The following is a 20,042-nucleotide window of genomic DNA, read 5'->3' as shown; positions in this document are numbered from 1 at the left end:
TAATACGCACGAATCATCATAAATAAGATAATATGCATAAATCAGATAATATGCATAAATCAGATAATATGCATAAATCAGATAATACACACAAATCAGATAATATGCACAAATCAGATAATGTGCATAAATCAGATAATATGCATAAATCAGATAATATGCATAAATCAGATAATGTGCATAAATCAGATAATATGCATAAATCAGATAATATGCATAAATCAGATAATGTGCATAAATCAGATAATATGCATAAATCAGATAATATGCATAAATCAGATAATATGCATAAATCAGATAATGTGCATAAATCAGATAATATGCATAAATCAGATAATGTGCATAAATCAGATAATATGCATAAATCAGATAATATGCATAAATCAGATAATATGCATAAATCAGATAATGTGCATAAATCAGATAATATGCATAAATCAGATAATATGCATAAATCAGATAATATGCATAAATCAGATAATATGCATAAATCAGATAATGTGCATAAATCAGATAATACGCATAAATCAGATAATACAAACACACAAATGTTTTGAGTTGATTTTCTCTCCATAGTTTTTCATGATTTTTACTTTACACGCCGCTACACTGGATTTGAAGTAAAAACCTCCGAGCGCAGACTTTTAAAAGCAGCTGTAATTGTTGAATACTGAGAACCATGTTTTAGTGAAACCTTGTAAATGTAAATCTGTACACTTTGATCACATCTTGATTGATTCTGAGTGTGAACCGCTTGGATCCGAGGATCGACCTAAAAGACTCATGAAGGCAACGGAGTTGTAAGAAGCTGCTGTACATTCAGATATTATGGGATGGAGACCATGCTGGACGCGTCACTAACACCTAAACTAGACCATGCAGCTGCAGGACGGGGGCGGAGCGTAAGGCACACTAAAGAAAGGTGTTTTATGTGATGGGGATGTCTGACGTCCCATCGTCAGCGTTCGTGTTTCACGGGGTCCAGTCTCCATGACGACAGGACGTCACGTCTGTCACTCAAACTTCTGCTCCCGCCTCCTCTTCATCTTCCTCTTCAGCTCTAATCCCTCACCAGTCAGAGATGCGTGTCCTGCTCCTCCTCCTCGTCTTCGGTTACTGCTTGATTGACAAATACCTGAAAAACAGATGTTTTTATTCGCAGAAACTCTTTTTTTTGTTTGTTTTTTGTTTTCTCGTACGTATTGTTGAGGCATTTTGACACCATTGGTGATGTGAAGCTCCAGCTTCCTCCCCCTGCAGGCAGTACTAGTAGTAAAAAGAATCAGGAGGGATGGTGGATTTTATCATATGGGGACAGATAATTTGTGCTGATTACAAATAATATAATATATTACAAATAATAGCAGTGACCAAAACAGCTGCAGAAATACTGCAGGAATGACATAGCAGCAGTTAAATGCAGCCTTCTGTAAGCTTTAAAGGGATTGTGACATGAAAAACACATTTTTCTTGATTTTTTATGTTTTGTTGGGTGTCTTGACATCAATTACACCCAAAAAACAACGAACTTTTAACATTCAGTGTATTGTGTGCTTTCTGGGATTTTCCGCATAACTATGCAAAAACGGCGCATCTGGTTTGGTGGCGGGCCGTTACGTAACGGCCCGCTAAATCACCGCCCCCTCCACCCAGCTCCCTGACTCCGCTCCTCTCCAGCGCACCATAAAGGCTGATTTATGGTTCCGCGTTACACCGACGCAGAGCCTACGGCGTAGGGTTACGCGGCGACGCGCACCATACGCTGAACCCTACAGCGTAGGCTCTGCGTCGATTTAACGCGGAACCATAAATGAGGCTTAACACGGAGCTGTTTACAGCCTCTTTTGTTCTAATCACCGGAGGAAAACTGCTAAGAAGACCCGCGGCCACTGACTGGACTTAAGATAAGGGGACAGTGCTGCTTGCATGCCTTTATTTTTATGATTGTTTGCTGTGGTTCGCCCTGCTGCTTTTCCGTGCATGCTTCGCCTGTCGCTCCCGGCTTACTCTCCGACGCCGCTGTGAGCGTATGGCTGGAGGAGGTTTGGAGGAGGAGCGAGGGAATGATTGACAGGAAAGGGGGAAAGGAAGCATTTTTCACGCGCAAAAAAACACTGTAATAAAAAGCCAGGAATAGAGTACTAGAGTAAAGTTTTTCTTGTTACACTCTTTTAGACACATTTGAGGGATGTTGGCCAAGACTTTTAATAGTGTTAAAAGCATGTTAAAAATGATGTCACAATACCTTTAAATATCCACTGGGCTTACATCAAATACATCAAAACACAACAATAAAAAACACTTTTCTGAACTTATCAATATGACTCTGTCCTTCACAGGATAAGTAACATGGATCACTGCAAAAACTCAAAATCTTAACAAGAATATTTGTCTTATTTCTAGTTAAAATGTCTCATTTTAGTAAAACAATCTCATTACACTTAAAACAAGACTCATCACTGGAAAAAACAACAATTTTCACCTGTTTCAAGTAGATTTTCAGTTATATACCGTAAGTAGAAAAATCTGCCAGTGGAACAAGATTTTTTTGCTTGTAATGATAAGATAAATCTTGTCCCACTGGCAGATTTTTCTACTTATTTCAAGTGAAAATTTACTTGAAACAGGTGAAAATTGTCAAATAAGTTATTTTTCTGGTGTTATTTTTCTGGTGATGAATCTAAATGTTGAAATAGCAGTAAAACCACATTCATTGATGAAATGACATAAGGGATGGAAAGGAGGGATGACAGTTTTACCGTTTTTATTTCAGGGGGGATGCCATCCCCCTCATCCAGTACTGTCTGCAGGGCCGACACCTTAGAACTGGCTTCACCACAGACTTGAACCACGGGAATGCCATATGATGAAGTTCCTGACTGACTGATATGTTAATACCAACTCATTTGGCCACAGATCACATCTGACTGTAAATACCCTTTAATTGCTTTTTGTCTCTCACCTTTGGCTTGTTGATTCTTGCCTTTTGTGCTTTGAACTTACTGTATAAAAAGTCATGATTCCAACCATTCGTGGTCGGCACACCAACTCAGAGATGCTCTGCGTAGGTCTGCTCACCGCCGGCTTACTGAATAAAACTCACTACACCACAGCGGACTTCTGAACTGGATTTTATATTATTCTTCAACAGTATCCACGGAAACGACGGTCCAATCACCTGCCAGCGGCTGCCGTCCTCCTTGACTCCGTCCCCGACGCCCGCCAGCCCGTTGGCGCTCGGCTTCTTCTCCTGCATCTCGGGCTGGCCGTCGTTGGTCACGTCCAGGGTGGGGTTGTCATGGTAACCGTTCTCCACGTGGTGGAGCTCCTCGCCGCGGAACTGCGGTTTAAAAACAACGTTTATGCACTCAGAAGTTTTCACGCCCAGCTAATCAGCGAGTAACGACCCTGGAAGAGTTTAACATCAGAGCGTTCGGCAAACACGCTGCTCACTGCGGCACACAGAGAAATAGAAGATTTAGAGGTGGTAACTGCTCTTAAAAACCACATTTTATCAACGTCGACATGATTCGTCGACTAAAATCGAAAATAAAAACAGTTGCCGGTGAATTTTGGCAAGAAGAACATTTGAACAGAGTGAGGATTCGTCCTCCTTCCTATCTCTGCAGAGAGCTGCACATGCTCAGTAGAGTCCACAGGTGAACAACGTGGAGGCGGAGTTCTTTAGATTTGTTTCTGAATGACGTGTCCATCTTTCTTTATTTTTAATTAACACGTAATTTAAACAACCTCATGCAACATTTAAATAATAAATAATAATAATAATAAATAATAATAAATAATAATAATAATAATAATAATAATGAATATGATAATAATAACAAATAATAATAAGTGCAAATAATAAATAATAATAATGATGATAATAATAAATGATAATAATAATAAATAATAATAATGATAATAAATGATAATAATAATAATAAGGATAATAATAATAATAATAATAATAAGTGCAAATAATAATGATAATAATAATAATAATAATAATAATAATAATAATAATAATATATAAGAACATTTCAATAATTATAAGACTCATAATCCGATTACTCGACTAATCGTTTTAGTAGTCGTGTATCTGCGTGTATCTGTGTGTGTGTGTGTGTGTGTGTGTGTGTGTGTGTGTGTTGTGTGTGTGTGTGTGTGTGTGTGTGTGTGTGTGTGTGTGTGTGTGTGTGTGTGTGTGTGTGTGTGTGTGTGTGTGTGTGTTTCTGTGTGTGTGTGTGTGTGTGTGTGTGTGTGTGTGTGTGTGTGTGTGTGTGTGTGTGTGTGTGTGTGTGTGTGTATGTATCTGTGTGTGTGTTTTTTCCCCCACCATGGTCTTGACTGAGGGCAGCCGTCTCTGCCAGCAGATGTAAATGACTCCAGATGTGATGATGACCATGCAGACCGACCCGATGATGACCAGAACCACGAACAGCTTCCCGTAGTCGCTGCGGCTTTTACTGGGCCGAGACTGGCAGCTGCTGGCCGCGCTGTAGTTCTGGATGCCCACCTGAGAGGACACACACACACATATATATATATATAAATATACACATATAAACACACACACACACACACACACCGTATTATACCGTTATAATCAAAATTCAATTCAATTTACTTTATTTGTTGAACAGGGACTGTACATATTAATAAACACAAGTGTAAATATGCATGGTTGTAGCCAGAGGCTAATTTATAATAGTTAGTCTCAAATATAGCTTGGTGGTAGATATGCTGCTATAGGCTTATGCTGCAGGGGGCACCGACATGATCCACCTCTCACCCTTCTTCTCCTCTCCTCTTCCCTTCCTCTCTTCTGCATTTCCATTTTTATTTATTATAAGTATCTCATAGCTATCATTTTTGTCCATCGTTCCTGTAGTTTCTTGTGCTGGCCCCACTTTATTCCCTTTTGTGCATGTTTGCAGGCCGGAGCTTCAGGAGCTGCGTGCTGGCCTGCGGTCCCGGTCCCCCCCCCCCATCCCCGGTCATCCCGCTGCTGCTTCCACCTGCCTGCTGTGCTGCTGACCTTCGGCATGAGGGTCCCCCCTTATGATCCAGGTCCTGGTCCAGGTTTCTTCCTCCTAAAGGGGAGTTTTTCTTGCCACTGTTTCGCTTAAGGTTTTTCTCCCACTATGGGAGTTTTTACCTGCCATTGTTTATGTAATAATTGCTCGGGGGTTTATGTTCATGTTCTGGGTCTCTGGAAAGCGCCTAGAGACAACATCTGTTGTATTAGAGGCTATACAAATAAAATTGAATTTAATTGAATTTCCACCATTCGTCCCTGCGGCAAATTAATGCCAAACCCAGAATCAGACACCAACAGACAAAGGAAACTAGATATGACATTCATACCAACAAAACACAACATTAAGAGATACGACTGATCTAGATAAAAATTATTAAGCAATAAAACATGTTACAATTGATAAACAAGTAATTAAGTGACCGTAAAGTTAAAGTGCTGAGTGCTTAAGTGCAAGAGTTTGTAAAGTGCTGATGCAGATTACACATCGCCCTATTGCACTTTCCTGGCACACGCTGAAAATGACCTGCATGCAGGTAAACTGCAGGTAAATTGCAGGTAAATTGCAGGTAAACTGCAGGTAAATTGCAGGTAAATTGCAGGTAAATTCACACATGAAGACGATGCAACTGATGTGAAAGGAGTTCTGAACCTTGTTGAGACTTTTCCTGATCTCTCCCAGCATGTCCAGCACGTCTCGGGTCTCGATCACTCCTGGAAGACAAAGAGGCACAGAAACGTTAATATTGGTGCCACTGAGATACCTGAATACCTGGATACCTGGATACTTAGATACCTGGATACCTGGATGTATATGTGTGTATATGTGTGTATATGTGTATATGTGTATATGTGTGTATATGTGTGTGTATGTATATCTGTGTGTGTATATGTGTGTATATGTGTGTGTGTGTGTATATGTGTGTATGTACCATGCCCAGACGCCACGTTCATCAGCAGCTGGTGTTGCTGGTGTGTGGGTTTGCTCAGGTAAAGTACCCATGATCCTTCAGGGCTGTTCATCCTGCGAGCGAACACTTGCTCTATGATCTTCAGCAGCCGGACGCCCATGCAGGCTCGGAACTCCTCCTGGAAAACACACGTTTCTCATCACGTCAACACGACTTTCACAGCACGTTGCTACGACAACCAGTTCAAGTTGTGGTCGAACATCTCAGCTCATTTTAAAACCTTTTTAGGGTTAAAAATGGGCTGAATCAAGTTGTGAGGGAAGTTTTCTTCAACAGTGTGAGTCTCTAGGTGAGATGGGAAAACTCTAAATAGCTTTATAAATGAGGTCAGGCCGGGGTCGAAGTCTACGAGGAACAAACCGCCTGAGCCGAGTGTACCGAGCTCGGCGTCCAGTAAATCACATGACCAGTCCGGCTCAGACGTCACAGAGGTGGACGATAATCTCTCTGTGGCCTCAAAGAGTTGAATCCAGGTCAGTCTCAGAACCCTGGAAATCTACTAATCTCTGCTCGGGGATAAATAAAGTATTTTTGAATTGAGAACGGGGAACTTTTTGGGGGTTTTGTTTTATTTTGGCGTGAAACCCACACAAGGTACACATACTTTTTTTTAACCTCTTCTTAATTGTAAATGAAAAGAGGAAAGTTTCTGAAATCAGAAGAATCCAACTTTATGGGTAATAGTGTGTATAAAATGAACATAAGTGGTGCTAAAATCGATCCCTGAGGAACACCCTTATATACACCGAGCTAGCTGGAGGTGAGTACCTGAACAAGCAGGTGTTTCTTTTTGCTTCCAGCCTTTTGTTGAACAGGTTTCTTAAGAATTGTTGCTACTATCAAATTAAAAAGTAGGTCATGTTTTCCATGAAATTATAGAAGGTGTGTTTACTATGTTTTATTGAGAATTTAACATCCTCTTTACTCTGTTTTTACTACATTTCCCACAGAATCCAGCTCAGTTTCAGAACCCTGGAAATATCTTAATCTCTGTTCGGGGATAAATAAAGTATTTTTGAATTGAGAACGTCGTTTCAGACGAAAGATTTGGGGAAATTCAGGTTTTATTTTATGCGTGAAACCCACACAAGGTACAAATACTTTTGTTTAACCTCTTCTTGATTGTAAATGAAATGAGGAATGTTTCTGAAATCAAAAGAATCCAACTTTAATGGGTAAATGTGTGTATAAAACAAACATAAGTGGTCCCAAGATCGATCCCTGAGGAACACCCTGAATTACACCGAGCTAGCTGGAGGTGATTACCTGAACAAGCAGGAGTTTCTTTTTGCTTCCAGCCTTTTGTTGACCAAGTTTCCAAGTTTTCCATTAAATGATAGGTGTGTTTACTATGTTTTATTGTGAATTAAATATCCTATAAGTCCTAATCCTATATAAGTTTCTCAAGAACTGTTGCTATGAGGTCATGTTTTCCATGAAATGATAGAATGTGTGTTTACTATGTTTTATTGTGAATAAAATATCTTCTTTACTCTGTTTTTGCTACATTTCCCGCAGTGGTTGGTTGTGACTGAATCCCCTTGATGAGCCAGTAATTATGACTTACTGGAATGATTTGAAGTATATAAACATGGAGTTGTTGTACTTACACAGTTCATGTTTTGCGTCATGTTGAGTATGACGTATCCCCGCCCAGCCAGCTCGCTCCAGTTCAGACACACCACCTGAAACATCCACAGTCATCAGCTCTCCGGCTCCCTGGTGCCCCCACTGTTGAGCCACTTTTTGTAATAACAGTGCATTTTGTAATAAACGTCCAAAATGCAGGTGATGGTACCTGCCGAGGTTCCTCCAGATTGGGCTCCGGCTCCGGCTCGGTGAAGTCCCTGGTGGGTGAGGGGTCCGTGGTGAGGGGGACGAGGGGTCTGATCCCTGATTCCTCTCCTTCCATCGGCCTCCACCTCCCTTTCTTCCGCTCGCCGCTCTTCTCTTCCGGTCCAAATCCTAAGAGAAAAGAGCGATCAATACCTGAACCGATCGCTGTCAATCACACTGATCGCTGATCAGCTCGGAGGTCCTGATGACTAGTGTTGTGCAACTCAGGTAGCTTGGCTGTCCAGTTATCGAAGGCTATTAATGAATATTATTAATAATTATTAATAATTAATAAAGTTGACTATTTATCAAATTGTATTATCAAAATGATAATAATTCTCGTAGGGGCACCGCTCCCGGGGCCTTACTCCGGGGGAAATTGATAACTAAACAGCAGAAAATCAGTCTCATATGATTTGAATTATCCTGCAGAACAGCAAATCTTACTATATCTTACAGAATAACAATTGAAGGAGTGATGTCCGAGCACTGGTTCTGCTTTAAACAAATCAATTTGTGACCAAATCTTGTATGAAATAACAACAACCACTCATTAAAAATCAATCAGGATTTATTTACATACAGGTGTCAAAAGATGATAAACGCAACACCCCAAATAAACCTGATGGCAGAACTTAAGTATTATAAAACCATTAACTAACTAGAAAAACAACAATCAATAAAAATGAAATGACAGTTAAATGCATGGAATGAAAAGAAAAGAATCAAATGTAATAATAAACATGGGACGGAACGAACATCTACAGTTCAAACGTGGCTGCGGTGTTTAAAGGAGCCGGGCTCCTGTGGTATTTTAAAGATGGCGGAAACCCTCTTTAAGCCACGTGCAGATCTAGACCGGATGTTACTCCCGGTGTTTTAAACGTGACTACGGCAGAAAACAGCGCTTTAAAACATGAATGACTAGCAGAAAGTAGTGACTACAAATTAATGACAACAGTCCTGATAATGATGCTAATGTAATCTCAGCTCTGAACACAGATTTAGCTCTGAAACACTCCCAGTTAAACTCATACACCCAGGTCTCAAAACCTCACGCCTCCTCGGGTCTACGGGTGCCGATCAGGGGTTCCTGTCGGGTCTTTGGTCGGAGTCCGATCAGAGAGTCCTCCCGCCTCTCCCGCTCCTCCTCCTGACTCTGGAATCACGAGAGGACGGGGGTACAGCTGAAGCAGCCGGCGCTCCCCCCCCGGTCCGGAGGCTATCACGTCGTCTCGGGGGCGCGCGGGGCCGGTCCACTTCTTCTGAGTGCTGGTGCCCGTCGGCCTGAGCGCGTGGCCCCGGGACAGGCGGCGGGATGCGTCTCGGTTCTGCGCGGGGCAGGCTGTCCACAGGTCCTTTCAGGTGAACTCAAGAGCAGAGAGAGAGGTTATGAAAGAGGAACGGGTCTCACCCTGGGCCGGGGCCGAGTTTCGAAGCGGCTTCCCCCCCCTTTCCAGCTCCCAGGGACCGAGGACACGTGAAGCAGGAGTCGGAGCTCCGGATGAAAAGTTGAGACCGAGAGCTGATGGGGGCGGCTCCGCGCACCGCGGCTTCAATGGGCTGCAGGTCCAACGGAGCGGCCCGATGGGGGCATTACACCTCCCCCCAGCCGGGGGGAGAAAGGAAGATGGGATATTGGCCCGGAGCCAAACGATCCAGCTCGGATGAGATGAAGTGGAGAAGAGAGAGAAAATGGAGGAGCAGCGCAGCGTTTTGATCCTACGCGCGCTGCGGTGACGTCATCAGTGCCTCGTTGCGATTGGATGCGCGCCGCTTGTAGGCGCCACCCCCCCCACGCAAGGCATGCTGGGGGTTGTAGTTCATGGCCAGGCGCCATTTTTGGAGGCACATTACAGCCGATTTTAGGCTTGGGGGGTTGGCCAGGGTTTCAAAGTTTTCTTCTGTTCAAAGGGGCAGCACCCCCCCCTCCGAGGCCTGGTTTACTGGGTTTTGCTGTCCTGCTTTGATCTGCCATGCAGCGGGGGTCGTAAACGGACTATCTCGAGCCAGGCCGAGATAACCAGAAGTTAGCAGCAGGGGGTCATAAAACTAACTTCAGGAAGCAGGGCCGAGTCTGGCCTTACTGGACTTCATAATCACAAAATGTTCATACATTTTATAAGTTCAGAGTTCACATGCGCGACGCACAACACTAGTGTTTCTGTCAGCCTGGTGCAGTTTTAGTTTTAGTCTTTGGGTCCAGCTATCATTTTAGTTTTTATTAGTTTTAGTCACGTTCATTCTCCTTTTAGTCGTGTCAAGTTTCAGTCGACTAAAAGTCTGAGCATTTTAGTCTTATTTTAGTCAGAATTGTCCATTTTAGTTTAGTTTTAGTCAAATATTGTATTTAGCCAAACCTATTTTACAATTCAAGGTCACAAGGTTTTCTTATTATTATATTATTGTTTCCTTTTAGACTCAAGAATACATTCATTCCAGATACAGAAGACTCTCATTTGAGTTTACAACATATTTATTTTTCCACATTTCTCCCCATCTTTTTCTTTTCCACGACACATTGGGTTTTCTTTTCCACGTCTATGTAGGAAAGTGGATCCAAAGATGGATCTTCTTCTTCTCCCAGCCCCAAAGCAGATATATGTATATATATCTATATAATATATAGATATATATATGAAGATTAAGGATCTTTGTTGGAACATTTCGTCTTGTTTTGGTCAACGAAAATGAAGACACATTTTAGCAGAGTTTTTATTTTGTAATCTACATTTTAGTCTGGTTTTTATCCCTCTACGACAGGGGTCGGCAACCCGAGGCTTTAGAGCCGCCCTAGTGGCTCCTGGAGCTTTAAAAATGTTTGACCTTTTTTTTCCTTTTTTTCCCCTTTTTTCTGTTTTTTTTCTTCCTTTTTCCTTTCCTTTTTAATCTCAACATTTCAACTTTTTTCTCAACATTTCGACTTTTTTCTTGAAATTTTGACTTTTTCTCGACATTTCAACTTTTTTCTCGACATTTTGACTTTTTTCTCAAGATTGTACTTCAACATTAATCTTGACATTTAGACTTTTTTCTCAACATTTTGACTTTTTCTCGACATTTCAACTTTTTTCTCAAAGTGCATAATAAAAAAAAAAAATCTTCTCCCAGTTATAACTAATATAGAAACATGCAGCATGTGTTTCTTCATTCTAAGGCTGATACAAGACTTTTCATTTTTTACGGCTGCAGACATATTTGTTTTTTGTGTTTTTGGTCCAATATGGATCTAAAACATTTCGGGTTGCCGACCTCTGATCTAAGATATTGCATTATATATTTAATTATCGTTATCGTCACACGACGAGCATTTCCGTTGCGTCTCGTTTTCCTCCGGTGATAAAGGTTGGTTGACGACGATATTTAGTCCTAGTTTTGGTTGACAGAGCACATTTAACTCCAGCAGCTTTAACTCCAGCGTTGCTGCTGACCTGTGAGGTCCAGCAGACCCGGGTCCAGCTCCTCCTCCTCCACGCTGGGCTGCAGGGGCCTCCTGCTGGGGGCCAGGCCCACCTCCGGGGCAGTGGGATTCTGGGTAAAAACCCCCGCGGGGCCCCGGCCTCGTTCTTCACCTCCCTCCGTCTCTCCATCCTGGATCTCACCTGCAGAAACAAACCCAGATCAAGCTTCAGAATCTTCCCAGGTGAGAGTTTTCTTGCTTCTGTCTGACATCTACAGCTCCTGCTGCCTCAGCAGGAACATCTTAAAGGACAACACCCACCCAGGTTTCTTTGACCTGTTCCCTCTGGCAGACGCTTCAGGTCCATACGAGCCCGAACAAACAGACTCAGGGACAGATTCTTCCCCAAAGCTGTGAACTTTCTGAACCAATAAGCTCCTCTGACTGTGCAATATTCTTCATCCATTATGTGCAATATTCTTTATCCATTATGTGCAATATTCTTTATCCATTATGTGCAATATTCTTCATCCATTATGTGCAATATTCTTCATCCATTATGTGCAATATTCTTTATCCATTATGTGCAATATTCTTCATCCATTATGTGCAATATTCTTCACTCATTTATGTGCAACATTCATTTATGTGCAACATTCTTCATCCATTATTATTAATATTCTCTTGTTTCTTATTTAGTTTTTTACATAGTCTTTACATGTGTGCACTTTTATGGATCTGCTGCCTAATCTCATTATACCATTATAATGATAATAAAAGGCTTTCTATTCTTCTATTCTATTCTAAAAACATCTAAAACTTCCACATTGTTCATCTGAGATTACGTTGGCAAAAATGCGCTAAATCTGATGGCGTTTTATTATGATTTTAGACAACAAAAACTGGTTCTCATTTTACACATTAGTGTCCACAATTGTTAATACAGATTCACAATAAACTTAAAAACGCTATGAAGGAGCTTCTCTGTGAATATTGTGACCGCAGGACGGGTCATTAATAATAATAAAAATCATTACCATTATATGTGCACAGATTACTCCTCGTATTATTTCAAACGTCAGGGTTTACGAGGTTACAGATTGATTCTTTCTTCTCTGCTACCTGTTTCATCCCTCTGAGACGGTAAATTCCCCCTCAGAAGGTTTAGTCTCTCCGGATACCCAGGTATGCAGGTATCCAGTCCCTCGTTTCCATGTACCTGTGGTGAATCCTCCCAGCGGTCCGAAGTCGGTGCCGGTGTGGGACTCCGGGCTGGCGGTTCCTCCCTGGTTTCCTGCAGCAGCAGATGTTGCTCCAGATGTGGAGTCGGAGGGATGAAGGAGCCCGTACCCGCTGGACTGAACTTCCTCCTCCTCCCGCTGGGCCTCCCACAGCTCCCTCTCCAACGGGCTCACCTGGGGGGATTAGGGGGTTAGGGGGGGGCAGACGGTCACGGTGTGGGTCTCAAACATTCACCCAATATGTGAAAGATGTCGCCCTCAGTCACATGTTCTGGTCCTGCTCCAGGTCGAGCTCCTTCTGGCCGTCTATCTCTGACACCATCTCTCATGCTTTTAAGAAAAAGATCAGCCCCAACTATGGCAATATTTGGTATGTCACCCGAAGGAATTACACTTTCAACAAATCAAACAGATGTGGTTGCTTTCGTTATACTAATTGCCAGAAAATTAATTCTTCACAACTGGAAGAGCGTAAAGCAGGGGTCTTCAACTAGATTATTCAGGGGGCCACACTGTGTTCGCGCATAAAGCGCGCAGGCGGAAAATTTGGGGGTTTTCAAAATGTATATATAATACATTTGTGCTCAGGAATGAGCAGGAGAATATATCTGTCTAGTTGACTGACTGACAAAGCACCACTTTCCACCAAGATTTCCTTATTTGAATATTATATTAAGCATTTCAGTCCATAGTAGCCAGTTTGATGTTATAAATAAGCAACCAAAATATTAACCATAAGCTCCTTTATTTATGACACATCTGTGCTTTATATCAGCAAAACAAAACAATCACATGAAATTATAGGAGGTTAAGAAGTTCAACTGAAATGCAAAGTCCTCATTTAGAGATTCAAATGAAAAAGGTTTCAGGCCAATCCTAGAAGCTAATGATGTAAACAAGTCCTCTATAAACGGAGTTAATAACAAATAATGTGACAAACATTATCATTGTGCAACACTGGCAAAAAATCTGAAGTAAAAAACATCTCCAACAGAGATTAACATGTAAAAACACTGTCCAATGAATCATTAACCAACTGAAAAGGCTACAGAGCATCTGAAACTTTTATTAATTAACAAAATGCGATATGTAAACCATGTTAGTTTCGTTTGCCGGCCGGAAGTGGCGTCCGATCAATCGGGACAACACTAACTACTTCCCCTCCTTTTTTGAAATATGACCAGGGGCCACATAAAAGCTCCTGGTGGGCCGCCAGTTAAATATCCCTGGGCGTAAAGGCTCCAACACATAAACACTGGCTTGAGGAAGTATTGGCCCATTTAAAGTTAGAGAAACTGACATACTCCTCTCACGGTTGTACTAAAAAGTTTTATAATGTTTGGTAGCCATTCATGGACTATTTCAATAAGGGACAGCCCTGACCCCCCCTCCCCCCCTTGATTATGTGATATGTATTATTTTTGTTTGTTTTTGTCTTTTGTCAATGTGTGGTTGTATATATGGCTAAGATGTTCTTATGTGTAATATTTGTAATTCACAATACTGAAAACTCAATAAAGATATTTGTATAATAATGGTGTTGTTCTCCATCAGGAACAGATGGGAGATGTTCTCTCACCTCCAGGACCGGGGGGCCGCGGTGCTCCTGCAGCCCAGAATCCTGCACCTCGGCTGGGAAGGAGCCGCCGGGATCCCTGGATGGATTCAACGAGGACGTGTAACCTGCAGGACGCAGACAAACACATCAGAGCCAAGTCCTGTTAGAGCAGATACCTGGTTGTTGCTGCAACTTTCACGCAAACGCAGAGACGTAACTGACGTTAGCAGAGACGTAACTGACGTTAGCAGAGACGTAACTGACGTTAGCAGAGACGTAACTGACGTTAGCAGAGACGTAACTGACGTTAGCAGAGACGTAACTGACGTTTGCAGAGACGTAACTGATGTTTGCAGAGACGTAACTGACGTTTGCAGAGACGTAACTGATGTTAGCAGAGACGTAACTGACGTTTGCAGACGTAACTGACGTTAGCAGAGACGTAACTGACGTTTGCAGAGACGTAACTGATGTTAGCAGAGACGTAACTGATGTTAGCAGAGACGTAACTGACGTTTGCAGAGACGTAACTGATGTTTGCAGAGACGTAACTGATGTTTGCAGAGACGTAACTGACGTTTGCAGAGACGTAACTGATGTTAGCAGAGACGTAACTGACGTTTGCAGAGACGTAACTGACGTTAGCAGAGACGTAACTGACGTTTGCAGACGTAACTGACGTTAGCAGAGACGTAACTGACGTTAGCAGAGACGTAACTGACGTTAGCAGAGACGTAACTGACGTTTGCAGAGACGTAACTGACGTTAGCAGGGACGTAACTGACGTTAGCAGAGACGTAACTGACGTTAGCAGAGACGTAACTGACGTTAGCAGAGACGTAACTGACGTTAGCAGAGACGTAACTGACGTTAGCAGAGAGGTAACTGACGTTTGCAGAGACGTAACTGACGTTTAGCACCTCTTAGCACCCGAGCTGTGGAAAAACAAACCGGTTCTCAGCTGGTTCCAAGTTGAATGAGTTGTGAACCAGAACAGTTTTTTTGAAGCTGTCAGGGTTTGACACTTCCCCCCAGTCTTTGAGTTTCTGTTTTGCCCCGCCTGTGTCCCATCTGCCCTGATTGTCTGCACCTGTGTCTCGTTATCCCCTGTGTATATCTGGTCTTGTCATTCCCTTGCTCCTCGTGGTTCGTAACTGATGTTTGCAGAGACGTAACTGACGTTTGCAGAGACGTAACTGATGTTAGCAGAGACGTAACTGACGTTTGCAGACGTAACTGACGTTAGCAGAGACGTAACTGACGTTTGCAGAGACGTAACTGATGTTAGCAGAGACGTAACTGATGTTAGCAGAGACGTAACTGACGTTTGCAGAGACGTAACTGATGTTTGCAGAGACGTAACTGATGTTTGCAGAGACGTAACTGACGTTTGCAGAGACGTAACTGATGTTAGCAGAGACGTAACTGACGTTTGCAGAGACGTAACTGACGTTAGCAGAGACGTAACTGACGTTTGCAGACGTAACTGACGTTAGCAGAGACGTAACTGACGTTAGCAGAGACGTAACTGACGTTACCAGAGACGTAACTGACGTTTGCAGAGACGTAACTGACGTTAGCAGGGACGTAACTGACGTTAGCAGAGACGTAACTGACGTTAGCAGAGACGTAACTGACGTTAGCAGAGACGTAACTGACGTTAGCAGAGACGTAACTGACGTTAGCAGAGACGTAACTGACGTTAGCAGAGACGTAACTGACGTTAGCAGAGAGGTAACTGACGTTTGCAGAGACGTAACTGACGTTTAGCACCTCTTAGCACCCGAGCTGTGGAAAAACAAACCGGTTCTCAGCTGGTTCCAAGTTGAATGAGTTGTGAACCAGAACTGTTTTTTTGAAGCTGTCAGGGTTTGACACTTCCCCCCAGTCTTTGAGTTTCTGTTTTGCCCCGCCTGTGTCCCATCTGCCCTGATTGTCTGCACCTGTGTCTCGTTATCCCCTGTGTATATCTGGTCTTGTCATTCCCTTGCTCCTCGTGGTTCCGTACTGTGCTTTCCTCCATGTGTCCTGTTTTTGATCCCTGTTTCCGTGAGTTTTTGATCCTGCTAAGCAGCGCTTTGTTTTTTGGTTCTTGCCTTTTTGTTAGAAATAATAAATCCTTGTTTTTTGAGAACTCCTGCCTCCGGCCTCCCACTCTCTCTCCTGCATCTGGGTCCTCACCACACCACCAGGCGTGACAGAAGCCTCTTTACCTTCCTACGGCTCCACGATGCCGACACACTCCCACCTCACGTCAGTCACAGTTGTCCTCATTAATTTGACCTTACACACATTCTCATCACATCAGTCTAGACACCGAGGACCAGCAACGCTCCACCGGGAACCGGGAACACTTGTCTGGATGGACTGACTGGGTCCTAGCCAACGCTGTCAATGCCCTTTGCAATTTACAGATTGCTTTCAACCTCATGGAACGGCAGTTTATTGAATTAAGACTTGTCTTATATGCTGCCAAAACTACGCTAATGATTCTCTCCTGGGTCTCCTCCCAGGATTCTGTCATTACAACGGTGTGAGATTGGACTTCTGACCTGTTACAAGTATCTCTGCATTTTAATCGATGACCTGCTTTCCTTTAAACTGCATGTAGGAAACCTGGTGAGACTGAAACCGTCTGCGTTCTCTAGAAACTGTATCCTGTTGCCTTAAGGTTTGTCCCTGGTTGTAAACACCCCCCTCACCCCTGCCGTCTCCAGCATCACGCCGCCTTAAACATTCATCTATATATTTATCTCGGGTTTGCTCCGCCACTATTTATGTAATTACTTCTCCGAATCACAAAGCAGCTACCGCTTACGTTCCAACAAGTTTTATTTATTAAACATGCCCAGAGTAAGCACCGTTTTAAGTACCTGCTACTTGGACTGCGTTGCAGGAAAATCTGAAGTTAAAGGAGATAATCAACCTTGGACCTCTAAAAACCCGCAAGAGACAAACTGGAGCAGCTTCACTTGTTCTTGTTTTAATGTGAATCCGGAGCCTCAATCCTGCTGCTTTTATTCTTCTTTTAATATTTTTATCCCGGTTTTTTCCCATTTTTACCACCCCGTGCTCCTACCTACCTAGGGTTGTCGTTTACCCTTTCGATCTCCTCGAAAGGGTAAACGATGCACTAGATAAAGGGGAATATGGCGTTGGTGTGTTTCTGGACCTCTCAAAGGCCTTTGATACCATTGATCATAACATACTGCTAAACAAATTGACCCACTATGGGATCAGAGGCACAGCTCTTAAATGGTTCACTAGTTACCTTTCACAGAGACAACAATATGTACATATCCATGACAACAAATCTCAATATAGACATATCAAATATGGGGTTCCTCAGGGTTCTATTTTAGGGCCCTTACTCTTTATTATTTATACAAATGATCTGGTCAACTGCTCAAACGTCTTCCAAAAAATCATTTTTGCTGATGATACAAACCTTTTTATATCACATAATAACATTCATGAACTCCAAGATCTCCTTAATAATGAACTCTCTAAAGTGGACATTTGGTTTAAAGTAAATAAACTCTCTCTTAATATTAAGAAAACAAATTATATATTATTTTTCAATAAAAAACGAATAAATATGGAAAATTTGGCCTTTCAGATCGTAATAAATGATGAAGAAATAAAGAGAGTAAACTCTACAAAGTTCCTTGGGGTCCTCATTGATGACTGTCTAAACTTTAAATGTCATATAGATTACCTTGTGGAAAAACTATCTAAATATGTCGGTCTGTTTTTCAAACTGAGACACCTGCTTCCACGCCATGCCCTTCTCACTCTTTACAAAACTTTGTTTGAACCTCATTTAAATTACTGCAATATTATTTGGTGTAATACTTACCCCAGTCATCTAAAAAAATTAGAAGTTTTACAGAAAAAAATTATCCGTGCCATCTCTTGGACTGAATTTAACTCACCTACTCGACATCTGTTTGCCCACTATGGTATTCTTCGACTCAAAGAATATTACTACTTTCATAATGCATGTACAATATATCAGGTGGTCTCAGGTTTGAATCCCAGATTAACTCAACTCATCCCAATCTCTGTTCCCCAGCACACCCACAAAACTAGACACAAACACCTCATTATAGGGAAAAAACGTAAACTTGTGGGAACAAGTTTGAGTGTTGTGTGTCGGGGACCACAGATTTGGAATGAGCTGAATGACAACCTTAAAAACTCACAGTCCATCTCCATATTTAAACGTCAGTTAAAGAATCTATTGTTAAACTCATATATATAAATGTACACTCCGGGATTGCAAAATGTTTCACGTTAAGTGTTTGTAATGTGATATGTTGTCATGTAAGTGGTAGTCTAGTATAATGTGCATGTTGTTTTGTTGTGTTATGTGTGTATTAAGTGGATGTATTCCTGCCTACTGTATGTATGTTCATTGGCTCCTACCATAAGCTTTTGATAGCTTCTCCAGGAGACCAATTCACATGTGTGAAAGTGAATAAAACAAAACAAAACAAAAAACCTAAGTGACAGTCCTGGGCATTGCCATCCTCTACCAACCCCGGGAGGGCCCTGCACTGAGCTCAGGTCTCCTCCTTAACCTGAGGAGTGAGCAGCAGCATCTTTTCACCAGACAGGGTGGGGATTCTCCGGCCGAACGTAGCGCGTGGAAGGATCACGTTATTCCGGCCGGATCCTCCCCACCCCATCTGTTCCCCGGTTGGCCAGAGGGGGCATGTGTAGCCCAGGACTGTTGCATGTTTTTGTGAGGGTAGCTCACATTAGCTACCCAGGGAACACGGGGAGAACATGCAAACTCCACACAGAAAGATCCTTTCTCCAACCCCACCCAGGGTGTGGAGCTGAAGTCATGGGGGAACTAACACGCACTTCAGCGCCCACAGCGTCCCCGGCGGGAATCGAACCCAGGACCTTCTTGCTGTGAGACCGCTGCACTACCAGCTGCGCTGCGCTGTAAATTATTTTATCTGTCTTGCTGTGTGTTTTGTAATTGTTGAAACTTTTCTATGCTGCTTCCCTTGGAAAAGAGGTTGTTGTGTCTCATTTGGACCGACCTGGTTAAATAATAATAATAATAATAATAATAATAATAATAATAATAATAATAATAATAACAACAGGACTTCCTCAAGGCAGGAAATCTGTGAGATTCTATCTATTACTGTCGACTGTGATCTGCTATACATGTTACTTGGGATACCAATTGATGGTATTACTGACAAGTATAAAGGGAAACTCTTCAAAATGTTAACATTTTGTGCCAGAAAGTGTATTCCTTTGAACTGGATAACTGATAAAGCTCCATCTAAATCAGGCTGGCACAAGGTTGTACTGGAATATGTTTCATTGGACTATCTGACATGTATGTTACATCACAAGGACAATAACTTTCTTAGAGTATGGGAGCCTTTCATGTCATACATCGGTTTGGACATCTACAATTCTTACAAGAGGCTTTACATAATGGATACCTTAGGAGCATATACTGCCCAGACATTTGTTACTCTTATTATTTTTATTTTAATGTAATTCCTGAGTGTCGTGCCTGATTTTTCTATGTGTTTTGCGTGCTGAGTTGTTCTGTTCTGTTTTGTTTTGATTGTGTTTTATTTATATTTTATTTGTCTTTTGGCAACTGCTATTTTGTTTTTTTTCTGCTGGTTTGCATTGCCTGGACAATATTGTGTGTCTTGCTTGTTTTGTTTTCTTTTTCTATTTTGAAAATCAATAAAACACATGTTTAAAAAAAAAAAACGTCGGCTCGGTGGCCAAACCAGGAATGACGGCAGCAGGATTCGCTGAGTGACGAGCGTCCCAAGTGGAGTCAAAGCTCAAAGTCCGGTCTGACCGTGTCCCCCTTTATCCCCCTGTGTCTCTGCTGATGTTTGATGGCGGTCCATCCAACACACACACACAGTTACACAGACATACACACCTACAAACTCACCCCACAGTTTTGGGGGACAGATAAGTGAGAGTCTCAGGGACCTGG

The 20,042-nt window shown here is 42.3% G+C and overlaps 1 protein-coding gene across 1 annotated transcript in view; it reads right to left on the bottom strand.

Annotated features, from left to right (window-relative positions):
- Positions 1 to 527: 527 nt before the first annotated feature.
- The window catches only part of podxl2 (podocalyxin-like 2), a 36,381-nt gene continuing 16,866 nt past the window's right edge, over positions 528 to 20,042 (bottom strand). Inside the window, exons 4-13 of the mRNA XM_061728355.1 lie at positions 14,069 to 14,172; positions 12,468 to 12,663; positions 11,280 to 11,450; positions 7,811 to 7,977; positions 7,623 to 7,697; positions 5,974 to 6,130; positions 5,694 to 5,755; positions 4,340 to 4,519; positions 3,179 to 3,340; positions 528 to 1,135 (exon numbers count right to left, since the gene is read on the bottom strand). Coding sequence (XP_061584339.1) covers positions 1,076 to 1,135; positions 3,179 to 3,340; positions 4,340 to 4,519; positions 5,694 to 5,755; positions 5,974 to 6,130; positions 7,623 to 7,697; positions 7,811 to 7,977; positions 11,280 to 11,450; positions 12,468 to 12,663; positions 14,069 to 14,172 — 1,334 coding nt within the window. The 3' untranslated portion in view covers positions 528 to 1,075. The remainder of the gene's footprint in view (positions 1,136 to 3,178; positions 3,341 to 4,339; positions 4,520 to 5,693; positions 5,756 to 5,973; positions 6,131 to 7,622; positions 7,698 to 7,810; positions 7,978 to 11,279; positions 11,451 to 12,467; positions 12,664 to 14,068; positions 14,173 to 20,042) is intronic.

This window comes from Cololabis saira, chromosome 8 (assembly GCF_033807715.1).
Source record: "Cololabis saira isolate AMF1-May2022 chromosome 8, fColSai1.1, whole genome shotgun sequence".
Lineage (NCBI taxonomy): Eukaryota > Metazoa > Chordata > Actinopteri > Beloniformes > Belonidae > Cololabis > Cololabis saira.
This window is presented reverse-complemented; position numbering and strand designations above follow the sequence as displayed.